General features: G+C 41.4%; 1 protein-coding gene across 1 annotated transcript in view; it reads left to right on the forward strand.

Moving 5' to 3' along the window:
- LOC139154674 (G protein-activated inward rectifier potassium channel 1-like) overlaps positions 1-19,006 on the forward strand; it is a 29,573-nt gene extending 10,567 nt beyond the window's left edge. Inside the window, exons 2-3 of the mRNA XM_070729546.1 lie at positions 2,649-2,865; positions 18,354-19,006. Coding sequence (XP_070585647.1) covers positions 2,649-2,865; positions 18,354-18,958 — 822 coding nt within the window. The 3' untranslated portion in view covers positions 18,959-19,006. The remainder of the gene's footprint in view (positions 1-2,648; positions 2,866-18,353) is intronic.
- The last annotated feature ends 5,747 nt before the right edge of the window (positions 19,007-24,753 follow it).

Here is a 24,753-nt window from a genome sequence, read left to right on the forward strand (position 1 = left end):
CACCTAACCCCCAAAACTTTACCCTTATACTATCCACTGTTGACCTCTCCGGATTCCTAAGTAAGGGGCGTGCATAAGTGCACCAGCATGCCTTCCGTCCCCTGTCCTAATGTTTCTTTTTTTTACTAGTATCATGTATATAAATATTATGATATCTTTGTATACCACCAATGCATACTTAGCAAAACAAGCAAATAAATAAAAACAAGTAAATAAATAAATAAATAAAATTCTTCAGTCGCTGACATGGAGAAGCTGGATCTTTGCAAAGAAGGCTACGTTCATAATTTGCATTAAACCATGGGTTATGGTATTAATCAGAGATCATAAAGCAAAGCAGGCAGAGCTCACATCTATTCAGTAATTATTATTTTTTTTGCATTAGGAAAAAGCAATACCAAGCAAGCTCAATGCCTATAGATGAGATGAACTTGGTGCACTTATGTTCACTGTTCATAAGACTGGCAAAACATTATTAAGGCAGCCAACAACTGTTGAAAAAAAAGAAAGAATATCTAACTCTTAGGAGTTAGTTCCAGGAATTCATAGCTTCCACCTGAAGTTCTGCTTTGCCATCCTCCTATGCACATTTACAAATAGGCAATATACCCTGATTCATAGCCGGAATGGCTGGGCTTACTCATTGCACTAAGTCAAAGCCACACAGAAACACATTATGGCTTACTGTGATTGATTTTTCTATTCAGTGGAGTGGGAAAAAGAAGGAGGGAGGGAGCGCAAAGAAGAATTTTCCTTAGATGCTTGGAAAATATTTTAATGAAGCAAAAAAAAACCCCACCCTTATGAAGTCATCAAAATGCTCAAAAGAGGGTTCACACAACATATCAGGAAATTATATTCGCTTTAGCTTTGCAGTGTATTGCAAATACATCCGTTATGATTTGTAATTATAAAGTATGGTCTCTGAATGTAACTTGCTGTGGTTTATGTAACGAATAGAGATGCTGGTTCTGGGTTATGAAAATCCAGACACTCACAGACAGCAGACATGGTTTCCAATAGGTGACTGGATTTGTGTGGCACAAACGAGTGACTCAACAGTAATAAAAGCATAAAATAGTTTAGCACAAAATGTAAAACCAGTCTTTTTATTTAAAAGGGTGAAAAAAGAACTGAGCTGCTCTGTTTAAAACTAAAATCATATCTAAGGATATTCAGATAGATAGATGATAGATAGATAGATAGATAGATAGATAGATAGATAGATAGATGGATGGATGGATGGATGGATGGATGGATGGATGGATGGATGGATGGATGGATGGATGGAGAGATGGAGAGATGGAGAGATAGATATGGATGGATGGATGGATCGATGAATCGATGGATCGATGGATGGATCGATGGATAGACAGATAGACGGATAGATGGACAGACAGACAGACAGACAACAATATATATAGCTCTCAAAAAAATAAAGGGAACACTCAAATAACACATCCTAGATCTGAATGAATGAAATATTCTCATTGAATACTTTTTTCTGTACAAAGTTGAATGTGAACAACAGCATGTGAAATTGATTGTCTATCAGTGTTTCTTCCTAAGTGGACAGTTTGATTTCACAGAAGTTTGATTTACTTGGAATTATATTGTGTTGTTTAAGTGTTCCTTTATTTTTTTTTGAGCAGTGTGTGTATGTATGTACATATGTACATATACATACACATATACATATACATTTCCATACATGTACATATACATTTTCATACATATACCTATACATATACCAAGGCGATCTGACAGAAAAAAACATATAGTCCCTCCCTGGTACAAAGCTGAAAGGGATCACATCCTGTGGCCTAGAGGTTAATTCTCTGCCTTATAAGGCAGAGGCTACAGGATCAAATCCTAGTAAGGGTATTGCTAGCTGATAAGGCCAGAGCAAGGCCGAAATAGTCTATCCAAGTCTTCCTTAATATAAAAATTCAGCAAAAACATGTGATCATACATATACATATATATACATATAATTGTTTTTCTCTTTTACATACAATGTGTGCTTAAAGAACAGTGTACTGTCTGGGTTGATTCATTTACATTTTAAATTCCTAATTTCTACCTCTGTTGTGCAACCATTAACAAAATAAGTCCCAAGTTTGAAAATATTCTGTGTCTTCTTTTTCTTTTATCTTCGGTATCAATCTGTCCATTTCTGCACAGTCCACTTTTTAAAAATTATATTCTTCTTCCATGTTTTCTCACGTTGGGCAAATAAGATTAATTCAATCTTTCTTAGCACACCATAGAAACCCATGTATAAATTTGCAAGTTGTGGAAACCCAATCCACGCGGTCTGTATTATTGTGGTTTTTCTATGATGATGAACATGATGATGATGATGATGTGCCCTACTGCTTATGGTTGGAGGAATGGATCCTGTCTTGGAAATCTGACCCCAAGTTCTTAGTAAATTGTGTGGAAAGGGGCTGACTTTAAATCTGACCCAATAAAATCCATTTTGACATTGAGTTCTACCTTATCGTCTCACACGTTAATGTTTATCAATCCTCTACAGTCTGCATAGTGCCCTGAATATTGCTGAAAAGAGTTCCCTCCCTTTTGCGGCTGCAAAATTAGTTCTTAATTTGCTGAAATTATTTCTCTTTCATTCCATTTATCTTTAGTCACGACAGACACCAGAAGGTGAATTCTTGCCACTAGACCAATGTGAGCTTGATGTTGGATTTGGAACTGGGGCCGACCAACTGTTCCTCGTTTCTCCTCTAACCATCTGTCATGAAATTAGTGATAAGAGTCCTTTTTTTGCCCTTTCGCAAAGATCCCTAAGGAGCGAGCAGTTTGAAATTGTCGTCATCCTTGAAGGCATTGTTGAAACCACGGGTAAGTGATGCAATAAGGTGCTTACCAGTGTAAATTTAATATTGGGGTATTACTTCCAAGCATGTTGCATTTTCTATGCATGATAATCTTGTAAGTGAATGCAAAGTTATTGTGGATATGGAAAGAAAGAGAATGATGTGACTTTCTGTAATAGTATGTGAGAATAACTGTGAGAAACAACAGGAATAATGCAAATTAGATAACGATTGGGTGCAATAGGTATCTCAGCCCAGAGAGGAAGAGATTCTCCCTAGTTTTCTAGGAAGTAAAATAAAAGACGAGGGAAATACTTTCAGATTTGCAAGAGTCTCTGAAAGAAATCTTATAATAATGGTAAAGTTAATACTAATAGTTGTGCTTCTTATCTGGATTAGTTCAAAGGGATAACACTCATGCAATTATTTGTGTGTTAAGGCAGAGGTGAAATAGGAACCAAATTCTTAGCATTTGTTCAATTCAAACCTGATGCACATCCCCAATAATTAATTGATCGAATGGGGAAGTATATAAGAAACATTCTTATTTCTTCTTCCCTTTTTTTAGTCTTACTATTTACTATTATAAAGATCAGTGAACATTGGGACATTTAGCCCAAGGCTATTAACATTAATAGGCAATGGTCTGTTGGTGTATCTGGAAAGGAAAACTGCAAATACCAAGTCAGCCATGATAACTGTTCATGGTTAAGAGTCTTGGGTAGATCATTAAAATTCAATTAATTAAATAAATCACAGTTCAGTTTAGTATGGAGAATTATTATGTGACTACAGTTTATATATTCTACCTGCGAGCTAATTAAGATTCTTCATGTGGGCTCCAACCTGCTTGGAAATCAACCTTTGCTCTTGGAAACTATTTAATATTGTCTGTGACTATGGTGATTTCTTCCGTATTGAAAAAGAAAGCTGTTGCCACTTGTGTAGTATTCCTTGTGTAGGTCAAAGATTGTATGGATGAGCACGCCCAGTTATCACCTGAAGCTGCATATGAGTGCTTGGTTCACATTATGCTTTTAGCATAAATTAGCATGTGTTTTGCTAATTATAGATTTCTGGGCAGGCCTGGAAAGTTCAGGGAAAGTTCATGTTCTCAGGAACAGACAGTGTTGTATGAGATCACGAGAAGGGATGGGACCATTAGCTGGTACCATTAGACAAATTCCTTTGCCTAGCTTTCTCACATATACCGGAAGCCTTATCTATGATACATTGGCATGTTTATGAATTACAGCATCATGTAGAACTGTGCATGGGTATTAGCTGGATTAGGTCATAGAAAACAGATTATTATTAGTGATGAGCGAACTGAACCAGCACAATTCGGGCAAAGTTCGGGGTCATGTTTGGCATTCAGAGCTTTGACCTCACCGGCAGGTTGCTAAGGACGCCAAGGTGATCACTTCCTGGATTCCATGGAATCCAGGAAGTGATCACCTTGGCATCCTTAGCAACCTGCCGGTGATGTCAAAGCTCCGCCCCCGGAATCTCTTCATGGGAGGGATTCCCCGTTCAGGTTCGAGTTTGGGTTCAGTTTTGCGTAAAATTCGGCCAAACTTGCCGAACCCGAACACCATTGGGTTCGCCCATCACTAATTATTATTAAAAGGTGCTGTGTGAAATAGGTTTAGGACAAGTTAGGATATGTTAGGATAACTTGGCTCTTTTGGCTTCTTGGCTTTTTTCACTAATAAAGTAAGGCCTTTGGCTTTTTTCAACCTGCAATGATGTTCATCTATCCTTGAATTCTTCGCAACACAACTTGCCCAAAGTAATATTTTTTAATATGAAAGCTTTCACTTGCTTTAAGACATGTCCTATATTAAAAGTACATTAATTTTATTGTACTTGAATTCTGGCTCAAATTTATCTCTCATTTCCCTCCTCGATTGGATATTGAATATTCAATGATTAAAATTTTTGTTGATTATATCAATTATAAAATAGGGAATTCTAAGTTACCAATAGAAGAGAATTTGTATCTTAAGGTTAAACGGTGGGATGCTTGATATTCTTTGAGCTTGGTGGGTTTCTTCCTGACGTTTATTACCAAACTAACTAACATCATCAGAAACGCCAACGTTGTAAATTAGCTGGGGAAATGTATGAAAAAGAATTTAAGGCCTTAATGCAATCTTTAAAATAGTTACACTCTGGTTTGGGGAGCTGCTTCATTATGCATAATACATCTTGATCAGTCCTAAATATTTTGGATGCCAGCTGTATTAGTCCTCCCTTTGTTCAGCCTTAAATGACAATTTGAATATGCAACCAATTCATTTACAGTGAGTGAATTTAATATTTTTTTAAAGTCAAAAGGGTGGTCATGTCTATGCAATGAAAGCCTCCCTCCCCCTCCTTTTTTTACATGCTTTATGACAAATGCAGGACATGGATGCCTTTTCCCCACCATTAAAGAATAGTGGAAAATCTCTGACTTTTGTGCTGAGCCTCCAAGACTCAAATAACAAATACAGCTGATCCAGAAAGTTAATTATGTGACCTGTAGCTCAGCCATTCTGATTCAGGAGAACCCATTTAATGGAGCTACGTTATAAGTGTGTAGATCAGGGATGGCGAATCTATGGCATGGGTGCCACAGGTGGCATGCAGAGCCATATTTGCTGACATGCCAGCCGTTGCCCTGGCTAAGCTCTTACATGCATGTGTTGATGTCCAGCTGATTTTTGGCTTGCACAGAGGCTCTGGAAGGGTGTTTTTGGCTTGCAGAGAGCCTCCAGGGAGAGAGGGCGGTTTTATCCTCCTCCAGCTCCAGGGAAGCCTTTGGAGACTTGGGAGGGCGAAACACGAGCCTACTGGGCCCACCAGAAGTTGGGAAACAGGCCATTTCCAGCCTCCAGAGGGCCTCTGGGGGGAGGGGAGCTGTTTTTGGCCTCCCCAGTCATTGAATTATGGGTGTGGGCACTCATACACGCACAATAGCATTCACACACATTCTTTTGGCACCCAAGGGGAAAAAAGGTTTGCCATCACTGGTGTAGATGCCTTTTAAGTTCTGACATATTTACCATTGTTAAAATAGACTGTTTTGCCTTTGAAGACAAGAAGGGGAAGAAACTCCCTCCCCACTGAGTTGTAAATTATTCCAGGGCTTCATCTGAGCCAACTTTCTCCAGATGTCAGTTGCCAGCTCAGCTGCAGTACCTGCCTCCAAATTCTGCAGAATCTGTGCAGGAATGATTGTTCTTTGGAATGGCTCCTATTAAAAGACAGAGTACCTCTAAAATGAGCAGATAGACACGAGAAAGCTCTTTTGCTGATTACTGTACATTCCCATTTTTTATTTATTACTGACTTGGTAGCAAAACTGCTGGGAAAAGATTGCCTTCTCTATTATTGCATATTTTTGTCCTTGCTGGAGGACAAGATGTTCCCTATGAGAAGTTGTTCCTGGCAGCTGATGATTCAACCTTCATCAACCTGGTACCCTAGTGGGTAGAAGGACCACAAGTCCTGTAATTCTTGTAACTCGGGACTTTTGGCCAACTACCTGGAAAGTAAACAGCTCGAAAAAGATATTCGGGTTCTAGAGAGGGTGCAAACAAGAGCAACAAAGATGATTAGATGACTGGAAGCTAAAACATACAAAGAACTGTTCCAGAAATTGAGTTTGTCCAGTTTAATGAAAAGAAGGAATAAGGATGATGATGATGATGATGATGATAGTGATGATGATGATGATTATTATTATTATTATTATTGATATTGATATTATTATTTATTAGATTTGTATGCCGCCCCTCTCCGAAGACTCGAAGCAGCTCACAACAAGAAAACAGTACAAATCCAATAGTTAAAAACAATTTAAAACCCCTTAATATAAAAAACAGTCATACATCTCAGACAAACCATACATAAAACGGAACAGCCCAGGGGAATCAATTTCCCCATGCCTGATGGCAGAGGTGGGTTTTAAGGAGTTTGCGAAAGGCAAGGAGGATGGGGGCAATCCTAATCTCCAGGGGGAGTTGATTCCAGAGGGTCGGGGCTGCCACAGAGAAGGCTCTTCCCCTGGGTCCCACCAGATGACATTGTTTTGTCGACGGGACCCGGAGAAGGCCAACTCTTTGGGACCTAACCGGTCGCTGGGATTCATGCGGCAGAAGGCGGTCCCGGAAATATTCTGGTCCGATGCCATGAAGGGCTTTATAATTCATAACCAACACTTTGAATTGTGACCGGAAACTGATCGGCAACCAGCAGAAACAGAATCTGTGACACCAAAATTACATCACCAGCAGGTTGCTAACAGTTCGGGTGATCTGGTCCGAACCAAGAAGGACCCACCCTGCTTTGAACATTTATCTAAGTACAGCATGCCAAAATACGGTATTCTTCTTTTTATTTTTTTGTAAAAAAAGATTATTTTTCTCCACATTCAACATACAACTACATATACCTTCAATACAACTTAATATGCATATATCATTTTTAAGTACTAGATCACATTCCAATTTTGCTTTCTATTGTTTCATCTGGATCCATCTTTCTTCTCTCCACTTCCCTCTTTTTGTATCTCAGACAGCTGTTCCACCTGTACTATCTACTTTCTTACTCCTTCTCCCTCCTTCTACTACCAATCCCTTCTCCTTCCTCCTTCCTTCTTCCTCCTACTCTTCCTCTACTAGCTCCCCTTTTCCTCTTTCTTTCCTACTTCCTATCCACCTCAAAATCTTCCCTAAGTGGATACTTCTATTACATGACCGACTAGAATATTTCTCTAGATCTTACCCATCATAATCATCCCTCTTATTTCTAAATCTCCTATCTATTGTATTTAAATCTTTCAGTATAAGTATTTTAACTTGTGCTACCTCCTTCTACCTAGCTTTGTCTCCTGGGTCTACCTACAACCAATTCAATTTTTGTTCCAGATTAGTTGCTATACCTAGATTTTACAAGGTAATTGTTATTTCTTGTGCTTCTTAGTTTTAGGCCTTATTACTTCCTCTCCTTTAATATCTTAGCTCACCTTTTGCTTTTCTAAACACCCAATTAAAAAATAAAAATATAACTATCAATTTATCCTGTGGTTTCATATTATTATTCTGTCGTATCAATTGCATGAATCTCATCAATATTATCATAGTTCTTGCATTCATAGATTATTCAGATCCTGTATCAGGAAAACTTTGTATGTGAACACATTAACTCTACAATTTAAATAGTACTTGCCCAGTTCTACCTTCAATTTTTCCCCCTCTCTCCTCTGTGTTACCCCTTCTTTTTTTAATTGTTTCATTCAATGCCAATATTTTCTCCCAATTCTCTTTTGATTATTGCAAAACCCAGTAAAATCATCATGAATTACAATAGTCATCAATTTGTCTATTTGCAATGTCTTTTTTCTTTTTATCGCTATAGGTTTCATTCTTTTCTTAGTTCATCTTTTCTTCATTGCCTTCTTGTTCTTTGTTTTCATCATTCAAACAAAACCACCATTTTCTTGGTACAAGGTACACTCATAATTTTTCTCACAGTCAATGATTGTGCGACTTAGAATCATGCATAACTTTTCATTGGATTGCTTATGATTTACATATATCATTTTATTTATTTATCATATTTTGAAACTGCCCATTTTCCTCACAGAGTGTCTCTAGACAACTGAAATATTATTTTAATAAGGTATAATAAAACATGAATGTATTTCAGCTATTCTGAGATTTTCAACAGCCTTTAGGACAAAAAAACTTCTGAGATGTTTTATACATTCCTAGAGAGGCGAAATACTATAGATTTAACTCTACCTGAAAGGCTACATTACTCTAAATTCTGGGAAAGCAGATGTTGCCCTCCAGATATTTTCAACCATCTCCAATCAACCCCATTCAATGTGGCCAGGAAGCAAAGAATCTTAGGAGCAGAGCAAGGACAGGAAGTTATGACTGCAGGAGTTCACAATTTACAATCATTTATTCAGTGACCATTCAAACTTCCGCTCTGGAAAAAAGTGACTTATGGGCAGTTTTCATACTTTAGGACAGTTACTGCATCTCCATGATCAAATGATCACTCTGTCGATTGGCAATGGATATGTGTTCTGGTTTCTGGTAGAAATTCAGCAAGTACAAATAACTTTTATCAAACACAATATTTCATAAACAAAGAAGCTCCATTTTATTCTTTTCTCTTCCGGCTACACACACATTTCATACTGGCGTATCTCTCCTGGCTCCGTTATCTTTCTTAATTGCATTCTTTACATTCCTTCTCCTGTTCTGCTAGACAAGATTTATTTCGTAAAAGCATGATCACTAAAAAACAGCAAACAGACAGTTAATCCCACAGAATACTTGGCTTACTTGGAGAGTGGCATAAAAAATCAACATCTTTTTGTTCGGCAACATTGAAACTCCACCCTTCTTCTTCACTAGTCCCATGACGTACCTCACTCAATTATTTAACCCATTCATCTCCTTAATATCTTCTTCCAGACCTTTGCTCTCTACATTTCTGAATTCTTCTGAATTTAGGATTAACCCGGTGTGCATCTGATTCTCCCTCGCTAGATCCTGAACTCATAGCCATATCCTGTGGCTGGCCTCCCACCTGTTCTACCACTACTTCATAAACACTATCTGAATCTGAGTCCTCAATATCTTCATCACCCTCCAACTGATCAAGAGTATGTACAACAATACGTATTTATGATGGTTGCAGTATCCTGGGCTCCCCAAGTCTGCGGAGAGGGGCAGCATACAAATTTAATAAATAAATAAATAATAATAATAATAATAATAATAATAATAATAATAATAATAACAATAATAATAATATCATTATTTGTAAAAGTGTGACATCCAGGGTTTTTTTACTACTGGTTCTGTGGATGTGGCTTGGTGGGCGTGGCAAGGGAAGGTATACTGCAAAATATACTGGATGGGGCCATCCAGAAGTGGTATTTTCCAAGTTCTCCAAATTACTCAAAATTTCCACTACCAGTTCTCTAGAACAGTGTTTCCCAACCTGGGCAACTTGAAGAAATTTGGACTTCAACTCTCAGAATTCCCCAGCCAGCATTCACTGGCTGGGGAATTCTGGGAGTTGAAGTCCAAATTTCTTCAAGTTGCCAAGGTTGGGAAACACTGCTCTAGAACCTTTCAGAAGCTGCTGAATTTCACCCCTGATTTGTAATTTTCCCTGCTAGCTTTTGACAAGCAAAGTCACTGGGGGAAGCTACATTTTCTTAATGACCATATGATTCACTTAACAAGTGCAGTGATTAACAACTGCAGGAAAAGAAAAAAAAAAGGTAAAATGGGACAAAACTCAATTGACCAACTGCCTTTCTTAGCAATGGAAATTTTGGATTTCAATTGTGGTTATAAATTGAGGACTACCTATAATTGGATATATCATGAACATGTGGTTTTTGTGGCGATTGGAGTTGTTGCAAAACAACTTAATTTTTATAGCGCCAGGCAGAAAAACAAGAACAAATTAGAGTCTACCACAAGCAAAGGCCAGATTTAAACAAGCCAACCTACTCAAAAAAGGGAGCCAAGTAGGCCATTAGCTAACATGGAATGAAAAACTAATCATAGGAACTTCCTTTTATTTAAAAAAAGATATAATTTTTCCACATGGAAAAACTGTTCACATAGCAATTCCAAAGATACTTACAACTTGGTTCCAAAGTTCATATGGCTGGGTGTTTGTCCTCACAGTCACATGGCCGCATCTTGGGTGCTTGGCAACCAGCCTGCACTTACAACTACTTGTAGTATACTCACATTACTCGTGTTACCACAGTGTATGATATTTTTGCCAGAAAACTGTTTATTATTATTATTATTATTATTATTATTATTATTATTATTTATTAGATTCGTATGCCGCCCCTCTCCGCAGACTCGGGGCGGCTCACAGCAGCAATAAAACAATATACAGTAACAAATCTAATATAAAAAGTCTAAAATAACAAATCTAATATTAAAAGTCTAAAAACCCATTATTTAAAAAGCATACACACAAACATACCCTACATAAAAACTACATAGGCAAGGGGAGATATCTCAGTTCCCCCATGTCTGACGGCAGAGATGGGTTTTAAGGAGTTTGCGAAAGGCAAACTTTCTGTTTACTCCTGTTTTTGCCAAAAATGCCCATAGTTAATAATAGGTTTGGATAGCTGTGGATAGCCTAAGGGCAAAGTGTTGGGGGTTAGGGGATGATATTACAGAGTCCGGTAATGAGTTCCATGCTTCGACAACCCGATTACTAAAGTTGTATTTTTTACAGTCAAGTTTGGAGCGGTTAATATTAAGCTTGAATCTGTTGTGTGCTCTTGTGTTGTTGTGGTGAAGCTGAAGTAGTCGTTGACAGGCAGGATGTTGCAGCATATGATCTTGTGGGCAATACTTAGATCATGTTTAAGGCCTCGTAGTTCTAAGCTTTCTAGACACAGGATTGCAAGTCTAGTTACACAAAGTACAGTATTCTGTTTCAAGTGGAGGAGTGAAGGGCTCTTCTGGTGAAGTATCTTTGGACATTTTCGAGGGTGTTAACGTCAGAAATGTGGTATGGGTTCCAAACAGATGAGTTGTATTCTAGGATGGGTCATATACTTTCTGTATCCATTCGTGTATTTTACCTTCAGCACTTCCTAAGCACATAAGAGTCTTTAACAGGCCTGGTGAAACATACTTAAATAAACTTAGCTAAATCAGTAACTACAGAGAGTTCAATCATCAGCATATGGAGCCGTAGGCTGATTCTTACCTTTGCACGGACTAGAATTGATGGATAAATGGTACAAAGAGGGCGCTTGCATGAATCTTCCTGCCCCCCCCCTCCTAAATTGCCAGATGATGTTCTCTTGACCTTTCTATGGATTAGACCAGTGCTTCCCAACCTTGGCAACTTAAAAATATTTGGACTTCAACTCCCAGAATTCTGGGGCCAGCCAGAAGTGGTATTTTCCAAGTTCTCCAAACTACTCAAAATTTCCACTACCGGTTCTGTAGAACAGTGTTTCCCAACCTTGGCAACTTGAAGATATTTGGACTTCAACTCCCAGAATTCCCCAGCCAGCGGATGCAGTCTGGGGAATTCTGGGAGTTGAAGTCCAGATATCTTCAAGTTGGGTTAGACGATTAGTTATGTTTAACAACCAGTTTGGTGATTGTGCACATGCACACACCTAACACAATTGCGTGCAGCATTCAAAATACAGCCATTTGAAGCTCAGCCTCTTGCCTTCTAAGGCAGCCCTGGTAAGTAAAACAGCGGAGGTGCAGAAATCAGCTATGTCGTGCGAATCAGCTGAGCCAGAAAGAAGAACATGTAGGACAGGATAATGCAGGCGCTGGTTGGTGGGACCAGCTGATCGTCAGAACTACCCGTTCACCTGATCTGGTGTGAGCTAGCAGCAGCTTTAACTCTCCTGGAATAAATAGGGCTAAAGCCACTTTTCTCAATGTGGCAACACCCAGAATTCCTAGCCAGTGTGTATAGACTCTGAGAATTCTGGGAGTTGTAGTCCTGGATCCTCTTGGGAATGGGAAAGCCTAAACTGAAACAGAACTGACACAGAAACTGTCTGGTGTACAGCAGTGGTGGGATTCAAAAACTTTAACTACCAGTTCTGGAGACATGGTTTATGGGTGTGTCATTGGAAGAAGTTTGGAAGAAGAGGCAAAAAAATCTTAAACCCCGGGTTTGTATCTCGAAAAGTTTGTATGACGAGGGGTTTGTAAGATTAGTGTTGTGATTCAGTCTGAGGCTCCTCAGGGAACGGCTGGAACTCTGCCAGCTCCATGCTCAGAGGGGGAGGACGAGGAACAGGAGGAGGAGGAGGAACAGGCAGACGGGGAAGAGGAATGTCAGGATGAGGAGGAGGAGGGAGAACAGCCTGAGACCCCCGGGGGGAGCTCTCCCCAGCGAGTAGCCTGGAGTCATTACATGAGAACGCACAAGCCATCATAGATATGAGGCAGAGAAGGGCAGCACAACGAAGGGGACAATTAGCCAGGTATTTCCATCCCTAATAGGCAACAGCTGGTTTTGGGTGTGGTTCTCCTCAGAAAGGTTGAAAAGGCAGGCCCGCCCTTCCTGTATTGTGGAGAGTTATCTTTTGGGAGTCCTGTGACCTTGCTTCGATCCTTGGCGTCTCTGATTCTGGCTTGTGGCCTCGAAGGCTGAAAACTTGGGAGAGGCGTGGGTTTTATTATCTACAGTGGTGTGTGCGCCAGCAAGAAGCCTGTTGTATTGTCTGGCCATCGTGACTCTTCTGTGAAGCTTCATAGCATTCCAGTTTGTAAGAATAGTTTTTGTTATCTGTGTTTGTTTTCAAAGATATAAAATGACTTTGCTTTTTACCAGCGTGTCTGGCTACTCTTTTTAGTTGGTGTTGGCATCTGGGGGAACCCAGACAGAACAATTAGGTATCACTGTATATGGAACAGGGAATGAAGTTCAGAATCCAGCTATCAGAGCAGCCAAGACATTTGCATTATTTACTGTATAACACAGTATTCTAGTCCTGAATGCTGTTGAGATCCACCTAAAAATGTGTGGTGATCTCAAAAGCAGGAGAAGCAGCTTAATAAAATCTGAAGCAGTGCAGGGTGTGTTTCTTCACTTCACACAGTCCTTTGCTGCTTCTTTTCTTCACAATTGACAATGTAGAATAACACATTATGTAACAATGGTGTTTAAAAAAATAACCTCTTTATAAATGGTTATAAAAAAATAAAAGAACCTGTGATGAAAAATGGAGCCACATTATGCAAAATAAGGAAAGATGCTATAATGTTTAATTTGCACAATTTGCCTCATTCAACTTCTCTTGTCTGAGAGTCTATATGGCCCTTGTGTGTGATTATTATTTATTTGGTTATTTTAAGTTTGGAATACATGAAGCTCAGGGGATACAATAAGCGCAAAGGCTGCTAAGCACTGAAGAACCGGTGCTGGTAACACTTTTTCTCATTCCCATCCAAAGAGAGTCATGGAAGAATTAAAAGGGCTTGCATATGTTTGTGATCTGGTGTAATAATAATAATAATAATAATAATAATAATAATAATAATAATAATAATAGTAATAATAATAATAATAATAATAATAATAATAATAATAATAATAATAGGGAACTTGTGCCGGAACTACCATTTACCAGTGGCAAAGAACTGGTGGGATCATAAGCCCAAAAAAGTGGTCGAAAATGAGCAAGCAAAACTATTGTGGGACTTCCGACTTCAGACTGACCGAATTCTGAAGCATAACACACCAGACATTCTGATTGTGGAGAAAAAGAAAGTATGTCCGTGTGTGATTTCGCTACCTGCCCAGGTGCAGTAGCAGAATTGTGCTGGACTCCGCTAGCACTCAGAGCCACGGGGATGAGCACACGTCGCCATTCCCCCTTAGCAGCCCACCTCTGGGGGTAATCCTTCACAGCTGGATCCAAATGGAAATTGCATTGATGCATGTAGGTTGCCCTCAACTGCTGAATGTGTCCTTGACTTACAACAGTTCATTCAACGACCATTTAAAATTACAATGGCAGTGAAAGAAGTGACTTATGGCCTGACTCAAACTCAACCCTGATAAGACAGAGTGGCTGTGGGTTTTGCCTCCCAAGGACAATTCCATCTGTCCATCCATTACCCTGGGGAGGGGATTACTAACCCCCTCAGAGAGGGCCCGCAACTTGGGCGTCCTCCTCGATCCACAACTCACATTAGAGAAACATCTTTCAGCTGTGGTGAGGGGGGCGTTTGCCCAGGTTCACCTGGTGCACCAGTTGCGGCCCTATTTGGATCGGGAGTCACTGCTCACAGTCACTCATGCCCTCATCACCTCGAGGCTTGACTACTGTAACACTCTCTACATGGGGCTACCTTTGAAAAGTGTTCGGAAACTTCAGATCGTGCAGAATGCAGCTGCGAGAGCAGTCATGGGCTTCCCTAAATATGCCCATGTCACACCAACACTCAGCAGTCTGCATTGGTTGCCGATTAGTTTCTGGTCACAATTCAAAGTGTTGGTTATGACCTATAAAGCCCTTCATGTCACCGGGCCAGATTATCTCAGGGACCGCCTTCTGCCGCACGAATCCCAGCGACCAGTTAGGTCCCACAGAGTGGGCCTTCTCCGGGTCCCGTCAACTAAACAATGTCATTTGGCGGGACCCAGGAGAAGAGCCTTCTCTCTGGCGGCCCCGACTCTCTGGAAACAACTCCCCCCAGAGATTAGAATAGTCCCCACCCTCCTTGCCTTTCGTAAGCTCCTCAAAACCCACCTCTGCCGTCAGGCATGGGGGAACTGAGATATTCTTTCCCCCTAGGCTTCTACAATTTATGCATGGTATGTTTGTATATATGATTGGTTTTATAACAAGGGTTTTTAACAAGGGATCACGTGATTGACCCTTTTGCAAATTTCTAAACAAAGTCCAGGGGAAAGCCAGATTCACTCAACAACCATGTTACGAATTGAATAACTGCAACAATTCACTTAATAACGTGAATTGGCAGGAAGGGACGTAAAATTGGGCAAAAAGGCACTTACCAATTGCCTTTCTTAAGCAACATAAATTTGGGGCTTCGTTGTGATTGTAGGTCAGGGATTCCCTGTAGTCACATGCGAATTGTATATTATTTGAACAGAGTCCCAAAGTGCTGTCACAGAATCATGACATATATTCCTAAATCTGCCTTCACTGTTACTTGTTAAACTGTGAACAGCCTAAGGCGTATTAATAGCTAGTTCTTTTTAGAAAAAAAAAAATCCAATGCTAATCTCATGCAGTGCCGTGATTCTGTTCAAATAATAGAAGCAAGTACAATGGGTAAGAGATGAGGCTTTTCTGCAGTTCCATCCAAACCAAATGCATCGCCTGACCAGATTATGGCTGCACAAAGCTGTGCCTTCTCTAGGTAACCACAAAGAGATCCCAGCTCCAGGTCAAGCAGGAGAAAGCTTATATGGAGCCAAACCAAACCTCGCAGCAGTCGGTCTAATGAGAGAGGCCATGGGACAATACAGCAAAACTGCCAGAACAACTAGATTAGTGGTACACAACATTTTTCTTTCAGCTGTGGGCGACACAGTTGTGTGCCTGGGCCTCCCCTCTAGAAAATCATGTCTGGTGCTCGGATGAAAAGCTACATTTCATTTCATTTCATTTCAACTTGCTTAATTATGTTCAGTTGGCACATGTTCTCCTTCAGTAATTTATTTAATGATTTTCCCCTTCTGTCGCATTAAAACTTACTGTATCATTATTATTATTATTTTTACCTCCAGAAAATACATCTTTCAGACTGGAAGGACATCTTAGATTCAGCAAAAATAGAGCAACCGAGGCAGATTAATGTGTTTGTTTTCTGACTGGTTGCCTTTGAAACAGGCAATCTAAACTCATGGCTGTCCACGCAGTTTTAGGTTAAATCAGTACAATTTAGTAATGATTTAATAGGGTCCCTCGCTCAAGGCTTTTGGAGGGTTGTACGTTGCACAAGTCCATCCACCCAAAGAGACTATATCACATCTGCCTAGAGAATGAGGAAATAACATACCCAAGAAGGAGCTCCAGGAAGAGTCCTTGCAACAAATGCAATGGGTTTTCCTTTTCCCTGTTCTGCCGGGCTCTATGGTATGAGTTTCCCGAACAGTCAAGGGTACAAATTTCAGACACACACACACACTTGAAAGTTCAAAAACAATGTTCTTTACCACAAAAATTCAAAAGAAACAAAGCACCCTTTTTGTATTGCAAAGAGCACTCGTCCCAAAACAACCTGGTAGTCTGTACAATCCCCTTAATCAGTCCTTAAGTACTTAGCTAGCAGCTGTGAAGGAACATCACAGCCCTCCTTCTTCCACGAAGTGAAACACACACACTTTGCTCTGCTTTGGTTTCAAAGTCGTGAAAAATCAACAAAGTCCGGAAACAGCAAGGCACGGTCCTGAAGAACAACGATTTGATAATCTTCCACAACGGCCAAGCCAGCACGCTGCTATTTATATCAGCAGCTGTAAATACTGGAGCCCCACCCAGACACAGGTGGCCTCTCTTATCTCCTGTAATATTTCTTCAATTGGTCTCTTCTATGCATAATTCTGCGCATGCGTGGGTCTAACACTTCCTCATCCGCATCGACCGAAGATAATGGAGATTGGCTTCCTGGGCTGTGTGCCAAGCCCCCCTCTTCCAAGTCACCCCCACTTTCTTCTTCATCCAAGGAAACTGCACTACCTGACTCTGTCGGCAATAAAACAGACCTATGACATGTTGATGTTTCCCCTGCATCCACCTCAACATTCCTTAGGGCAGGAGCTGGGCCAGAGCCAACCACAACATTCCCAAAACAAAGAGTCTTAAAATAGTCTCTTTTACTAAAGATAAATATAAAGAATTTTTAATTAGCTCTATGATACAATATTAAAATTTAGATAAAAGAGATTTTATTATTCTTTGCATTGATGTAATGTAACTTTTTATAGTAAGATGGAGAGGAAGAATTTTTATTTGGATTTTTAAGAATTGATAATGTTGTATAAAATTAAGACAAAATTTTAGACAAGGAAAGATAAGAGCCTCTATTGAGTGAGTAATAAGAAAAGAAAAGTTTATATATGATTAATTTTAAGCATTGTTGTGTTTACTAAAATTTAAAAAACTTATACACAAAAAAAGTCAGGAAATGGGGGAGTGGGGCACGTGGGGAGCATTGGATATGGGTGTGAGCACGCACTTGTGCGCTATTTTGGCACCCGAGTCAAAAAAGCTTCACCATCACTGCCCTAGTGGAACAATACCTTAGGTGTTATGTGGGCTATCTACCACAGCCATCATTTTGAGTTGGAGACTTTGGCCTGCCACCCTACTTAACTTACATTTCTTGCTCCGTCCATTTTAGGTGGAACCAGAGCGGGGCTGGGCAACAGCAGGATGGGGTGGAATGCAGTTCCACCGGCAGAAATGAAGCTGTGTGCCCAGCTCCAGCTGATCATCCCCCCTCCCATCCTCCTCTTCCTCCTTGGAAAGCGACAAGGAGACCAGCACCGGCAGGAGTTGCAGATCGCCCATTTCCTCCCCCCTCTTTTCTCAACAGCTGATCGGCACCCATTCGCCTAGCTACCCAGCCTGAGGGAGGGGGCGACCCAGGAAACCCAAAGCAAATTATCACCCCAGAGAGTGACACTGGTGAGGTTGTAAGTCGAGGACTTAACAGTTCATTTGAACGATAATGATCGTTCAAGCCACTCCCACCTGGTCCCATGGCCGGCAAGCCACTCCTACCTATCACATGACCATCAAGCCACACCCACAAAATAAGCCACACCCACAGTATGGCAGTAAAAATTTTGGCTCCCCATTACTGAATCAGAGAGACGATTGTGTCTTCCCACCAAGCAGAGTTGGAGGAATAGCAAATATCCTTTGAAAAGCACGGGCTGAACGGCATTGTAATTTAAACACCTAACTTTGATTCTTTTACTATTTTCTTCTCTTAGGAATGACGTGCCAAGCCAGAACCTCTTATACGGAAGATGAAGTCCTCTGGGGCCACAGGTTCCTCCCTGTGATGTCTCTGGAAGACGGCTTTTTCCGTGTGGATTATTCCCAGTTTCATGGCACCTTCGAAGTCCCAACTCCTCCCTATAGTGTGAAAGAGCAAGAGGAGAATTTGGCTCTTCCTTCACCTTTGGACACCCCCACCGGGAGTCATAGGAGCCGACGGGAAAAGATCTCCTCCCTCGACTGTCTCGAATTTTTCGAAGAGAAAAGCAACCGACTTCCCAGCAAATTCCAGAGGCTTTGCACTGGGAAGGGGGATCTCCACAGAGGTATTCCGAGTCTTTGCTCCCCCAGCGTGGAGAAAGCTTGCAGCACTGGTGACCTCTTGAAAATCCAGCAGATCAGTTCCGTCTGCAACATGGAGGAAGAAGGTGAAAAGCTGAAGTTGGCCGCCTTCAAAACCAAATCAGAGCTCCTGGCTCGATCCACTGGGAACCTCGAATTCCAGCAGAGACCTCCACTCTTGAATACCCTGGGAGCAAGATTGGAGGATCATTTGCCCGCCAAGTTACGAAAAATGAATTCAGGGCTTTTCTCTTAAAAGAGCAGACAGACAACAGGTTGCTTTTTAAACTTCTAAAATTTTTCACAAATGTTGTTCGGAAGAAGATTCTGACAAAGCTGATCTGTGCTGTTATGCCGATTCAATTTCTTAACTACAGTTTAAAAACCAAAATAGTTTCAATCAAGAATAATTGGTAACAGCAGTGTGTTAAGAAGGGATATATAGTGGGTGAAAGTTAAGTGAAAACTATATTCTGTTACGTACAGATTATATTTGTTTTGTTTCTCTTTTTAAGTTCTATCCTTTCTCCTTTTGAAGCATGCTTGTTTATTAGTGTTCATTTTGGGATATCGTCTTTGGGAAAAAAATAGACTGGAAACAGGTATTATAAAGCAAAAATACTTCCATATGTATTCTGGATGTCATTCCATCTCCATCTAAACAGCTGCGCAAATTTTACACACATCAGGAACCAGGCAAAATCATCTGCAGGGAGGCAGATTTTTAAAAAAGGCAAATATGAAAATAGAAGTCCTTGCAATATAATCATGTACTGTTGTTTTAATTGTTTTAACTAACTTTAACTTTCTGGGATCCAGGTATGTAGCAGGACAACTGTTGGGTTCCAGAAATTTGGATCCTTTATTTTTTCAAGAATCTGTACTAAAAGCAAGGAATTCATAAACTATGATGTTACAGACGTGTTTCGGCAAAAGCGGCCTTTCAATATTGAGAAGGATGCCTTCTCGACTTTCTTGCTTCAAAGATAATTATTGGGGTTATATAAAAAGATAAAAGTCCCTAATTCTTGGGGTCCCATCCATCCAGCGGTGGGCTACGAGCCGGAACAGTAAATTGCCCTCGCCGCCACGGCTCATAAGTTCTTGTGGGACCAGCACGATTTTGCTGCTGCTCTTGTGGTGGCAGCAAAATCATGCAGGGAACCACAGGTGTGCCCGTTTTTTGGCATGTGCGAAAGCAAAAAAACCTCGCCGAAACACAGGTGTACCTGCAGCTCCACAACTGCAGCAGCAAAATCGTGCGGGCTCTGCAAGAACTTACGAGCCGCGGCGGTGAGCTCAATTTAGCATTCCGGCTGATAGCCCGCCACTGGCTCCATTAATGGGCCACGGGCCATTCAGAACCGGACTGTGGAAGCGGTGTGTGCACCCGCATGTAGCTCCATTTGTGCAAATGATGGGCATACGTGCCCGCTGTTTGTGCAAATGGAGCTGAGTTGCGCTTGCCTGTCACTCATGCAGAACCACCTTCTCTCCCCACCCCCTCCCCGGTCTGCAAACCAGAAAGTTTAGGGAATGCTGTCCTGAGTCAAGTTTGAGTTCTGGCATTTTACTTGGCAATGTTACAGAATTGGGTATGTGGGGTGTTACCGGGGTGAGTAAGATGAGCTTTTCCATTTACTGCTAAGCATCTCTTACTGTTGGCTATATTGACCAACGGTGTTGGAAACCAAAAGTGAAGATTGCAACTGCAATCATATCATTGAAGCCACATTTTTGGCCTTTTTTTTTTTTTTGACACTAACCCTCTTCCACGGACAATTCTGGTTCATGGTCCTCTCAAAAGGTACATCCCATTTTTGTCTTAAAAATTAAGGATCACCATCTGCTTGGTGTTTTAGCCTAAATTTTTAGTCCTACTTGTTTAATTTTACTGACCTTTCTAAAAAACACATAGTAGCTGCCATTTCAGTACATTCCTGTTGCAGGAAATGAACGTAGGGAGAGTTCTTCCAACCTAAAGCCTCTGGGTCTGAATATTATCAGGGCTGACTTGGCACCTAGATGTCGCTAGGAATTACGATGTGGCCCCCTGTGAGCAGTAAAGCCCCTCCATTCGCGGCCCTACTGGAATGCTCCCGTGGTGGTGGGACTCTGGAAAGTGGGCGATGAGGGCAATGGGGGAGCGTCGTCTCCCTGATGAGCTACTCTCCTTCCAGGAGGATTTCTTCCCGCTGGTTGCTCATGGCTGGAACTGACCACTGCCATGCCTTGCAGGACCCAGTCCCACAGCTGCCGCCTGACCCCATCAGCAGCAACAGCAGCAGCAGAGGCACCCCATTCCCACCAGATGAGCAACATGCTCTCTGGGCCCATCTAGTGGGGGGAGCTGCTGCTGCTGGCTGGGGCAGTGAGATTTGGCTGCTGCACCTGCGCAGAAGCTGAATTTTGCATGCAAGGCACATGCACGGACGACGATGATGGAGCTGTGCGTGCAGAACCATTTCCGCTGGTGGAACGGCGTTCCACACTATCCTGCCTCCTGCCCACCCCACCTGTAGATTTGGAGACCAACGCATGACTTCTTCTTCATCTGTCCTAGAAAAGGAGGCCATCAAAGGGAAGTTAGCCATTTGAATTCACAAGACAATAGGAGTTGCCAATTCCAAGAACTAAGTCAAAGTTGGAGCATTTTGGGAAGCAGAATGGCTACCCACTGTTGTCAGACAAGCCTATTCAGGCAAATACCTGCTATTTATACTTGGCTTAAGTCTAATTCAGATTTAAAGAAGACTTAGTGTTTTCACCCATAGCAAACCAAGAACCAGTTTGGTGTAGTGGCTAAGGCACCAAGCTAGAGACCAAGAGACCATGAGTTCTAGCCCCCAACTTAACTACAAAGTCAGACCTTGGCCAGTTGTGTTCTTTTAGTCTCAGGACTGAGGCAATGGCACACTCAGGGGTCGGCTACTGCCCGGACGGGGAGGAATGCAGTGGGGTAGCGAAAATGGAGCTCTACCCCAGAGCACCCAATTTGCACTGAAAGATGTTGAAAGAAAATGCAGGGCATCCTGCGTAAGCCATGCCTACAGTGTGGTAGTAAAAAATTTGGTAGCCCTTCACTGTGCACACCTCTTCTGAAATTTTGTCAAGAAAAATGCAGGGACTTGTACAGTCACCAGGAATCACAGCACAGAATAGCATCGGATTCCTGCATCTAAATATGCTCCGTGTAGATGAAACAGGTAGCACCATGCCTCATGGCGATCGCTATAGCTACAGATGAAGCTTCAGTCGAACGTTTCCTTTTTGCAACAGTGCCAGCCTAACTGTTGCATATTTCTTTTTCCTTTTCTGGTGTCTTGCTTTCCTCACTTTTCCTTTTCCATCTTCCTAACAGTGTATGCAGGTTATCCACATCTGGAGAATAAGCCAGTCTCCTCCAAGAGGTGCCCTTGAGATGGGTGAGATGAAATTCCTGTCGTTGTTTTCATGGGTGTTCTGAAGATGCTGACCTGGCAAAAGCTTGGATTTGGGAATGACTCTATGAACTTCTTTTCCTGGGTGTGAAGTTTCTTCCTTCGGGAGATTCCTCACAATTTCAGCCTTTAAACTCTTCAGAGGTGATGGATGGGCTGGTTTGGGTGTTCAGGTTAAAGGAGGAAAGTGCGAAGGCTCCTCTGTTTGTGTAATCATCTTTTGACCTCATAAGGAAGTGGTTTTTAATATTGCCTCCAACTGGGATGTTTTGGGCTTCCTAGTCTAGCCTTCCATCCCTCATGATATTTCATCCAACCATGAACCAGCCTCATTCTACGTAACTTTCCTGGGGTGACCCAAGGTCAATAAGGAACCTGCTAAGGGCTAAGCGCGTATAAATCTCATGAAGGATCAGGGTTCCAATAGTGAAGGGACATAAGAACAACTCAACTGTATTTCGTTCTCCCAAAGACAGACTTCCGAGTCTTGCTGAATCAGGCAACCACGCAGCCAAGGTCACCTCACAGAAATATTTTCCTCATGATGGGAATTGCATGGCAAACTCTAATGATGTCAGACAAAGTTGGTTTTTAATCCTTCCCCAAAGAGACAAATGTTTTCCAAAAAGGGGTAAAACTGTTTGTCTGAATCAGTGTAAAATAACCAGTGTGGAATCCCAGGAAGGCTGTAGGGGGGAGAACTTGCTTCTTTTACAACCCTGCCAGCAAGTAATCCCTTTTACCCAGAAATGCCTCCAGAACGTCTAATATTAAATGATTTTGACAGCCTCAGAATGGAAAAGTTAGTACATGGATGAAACTGATCATGCTATCTGTACTGAATCAATTTAATTTCCATTGCATTTAAATTCAATTTAAACTCCACCCAGTCTGGGACTCCTTTTTTCAAATGCCACCCAAAAGAGGTCTGAAAATGTTTCTAAACTCTTGAAATAGAAGTGGATTTTTTTTTCATTCTGTTCCACTTCATTCTTTCTTGCATTTAGTGCTGTTTCAACTTTTCTGTTCCATTATGACTAATATAAGGGAAATACTCTGCTTCCAGAAATGACATATCTGTTGTCCTACTGAGCCATTTGGTAGAATGAAAAAGTTTGGGATCCAACCCAAAAAACTAAAATAATTTCAGCCAAAGGCCATACAAAAATCACAGGAAATGAAGCAATGAGGAGGGATTTTTTTCACAGACTGCCAGAGAAGCCTCCGCAGCATTCCCTTGAGAAACATAATGTTTACCCCAAAGTGAGTTTTATATATGTACAGTACTTCGAATCATCCCACCTGTAAACCCATCTGGTGGGTCAAGGAAGGAGATGAGCCTTGGTCATCTTGTTTCCAAGCCAACTTCAACCCCTGCACCTGTTCACACTGCAGGCCTCTTCCATCCTCATGAAAATTGGTTGAGCTAGATAAGGGAAGAGAAATGGGGGTCCTCATAAATCACAGGTAGATTGGGGGTGTAATTTTGCCTCTCCCCCCAAAAAAAAAAATAATGTCCATGACAAGAATTTCCCCAATTTTATGCCCTTCAACTGTGATATTCAGAATTAAGTCTCACCATCTTTAGCCAGCAAGCAAACTGCTGTGCCAATTGGAAAGGATGGGAGCTGGTACATTGAGTGCAATGGTGAAATTACTACCAATTTTGTGGGCGTTGCTTAGTGGGCATGGCAGAGTATTGCAAAATCTCCATTCCTCCAAACTCCTGAGGGAAGGACATTACAAAGGTGGATAGAGAAAAATTATCTTCTTTATCATACAATACTAGGATGAGGAGGCACTCCCTAAAGCTCATAGGTAAGAAAGCGGGGACAAATAAAGGGAAATATTTCTTCACCCGGAGGGTCGTTGGTTTATGGAATTCACTTCCAGAAGAGGTTGTGACAGATGTCAGCCTGGATAGCTTCAAGGCAGGATTAGACAGATTCGTGGATGCCAAATGTATCAGTGGTTATTGAAACACATGTCCATGTGCCACCTCTATGTTGCTTGAGGCAGGCAGGATTCCCTTGTGTACCATTTGGTGGGGGTCAGGGGAAAGGGAGGGTCTTGCCTTCTCTTTCTGCTCAAGATCCCCATGGACAATTGGTGGGCCACTGTGTGACACAGAATGCTGGACTCGATGGGCTTTGGCCTGATTCAGCAGGGCTCTTCTTATGTTCTTATGCACAGTCTCCATTTCCACCCCACTCAGGGACCAGCCTGAGATGGTATTTGCCAGTTCTCCAAATTACTGAAAATTTCCACTACCAGTTCTCCAGAACCTGTTAGATTTCACCGTTGATTGAGGGGCATAATTTGGATTAAACTGGATCATATCGAGTGAAGGACTGCCATCTTTGGCATTACTGGTGAGCCCTCCGAGGCCATCGCGGGTGGGCGTCCGGCGGACATGTGTGCACCCATCAGCGTGAGATTTGGCTTCTGCACATGAGCAGCAAGTGAAATCTCATGTGAGGATGTGCACACAAGCGAGATTTCCAAGATTTTAACTGATATTTTTCCTTCTGCGCATGCATACAAGCAAAAAATTGGTGAAAATTGCCTTGAAATTGGTGAAAACATGTGTGAGCGTCTTCACGTGAGATTT

The sequence above is a fragment of the Erythrolamprus reginae genome, chromosome Z, assembly GCF_031021105.1.
Source record: "Erythrolamprus reginae isolate rEryReg1 chromosome Z, rEryReg1.hap1, whole genome shotgun sequence".
In the NCBI taxonomy this organism is placed as follows: Eukaryota; Metazoa; Chordata; class Lepidosauria; order Squamata; family Dipsadidae; genus Erythrolamprus; species Erythrolamprus reginae.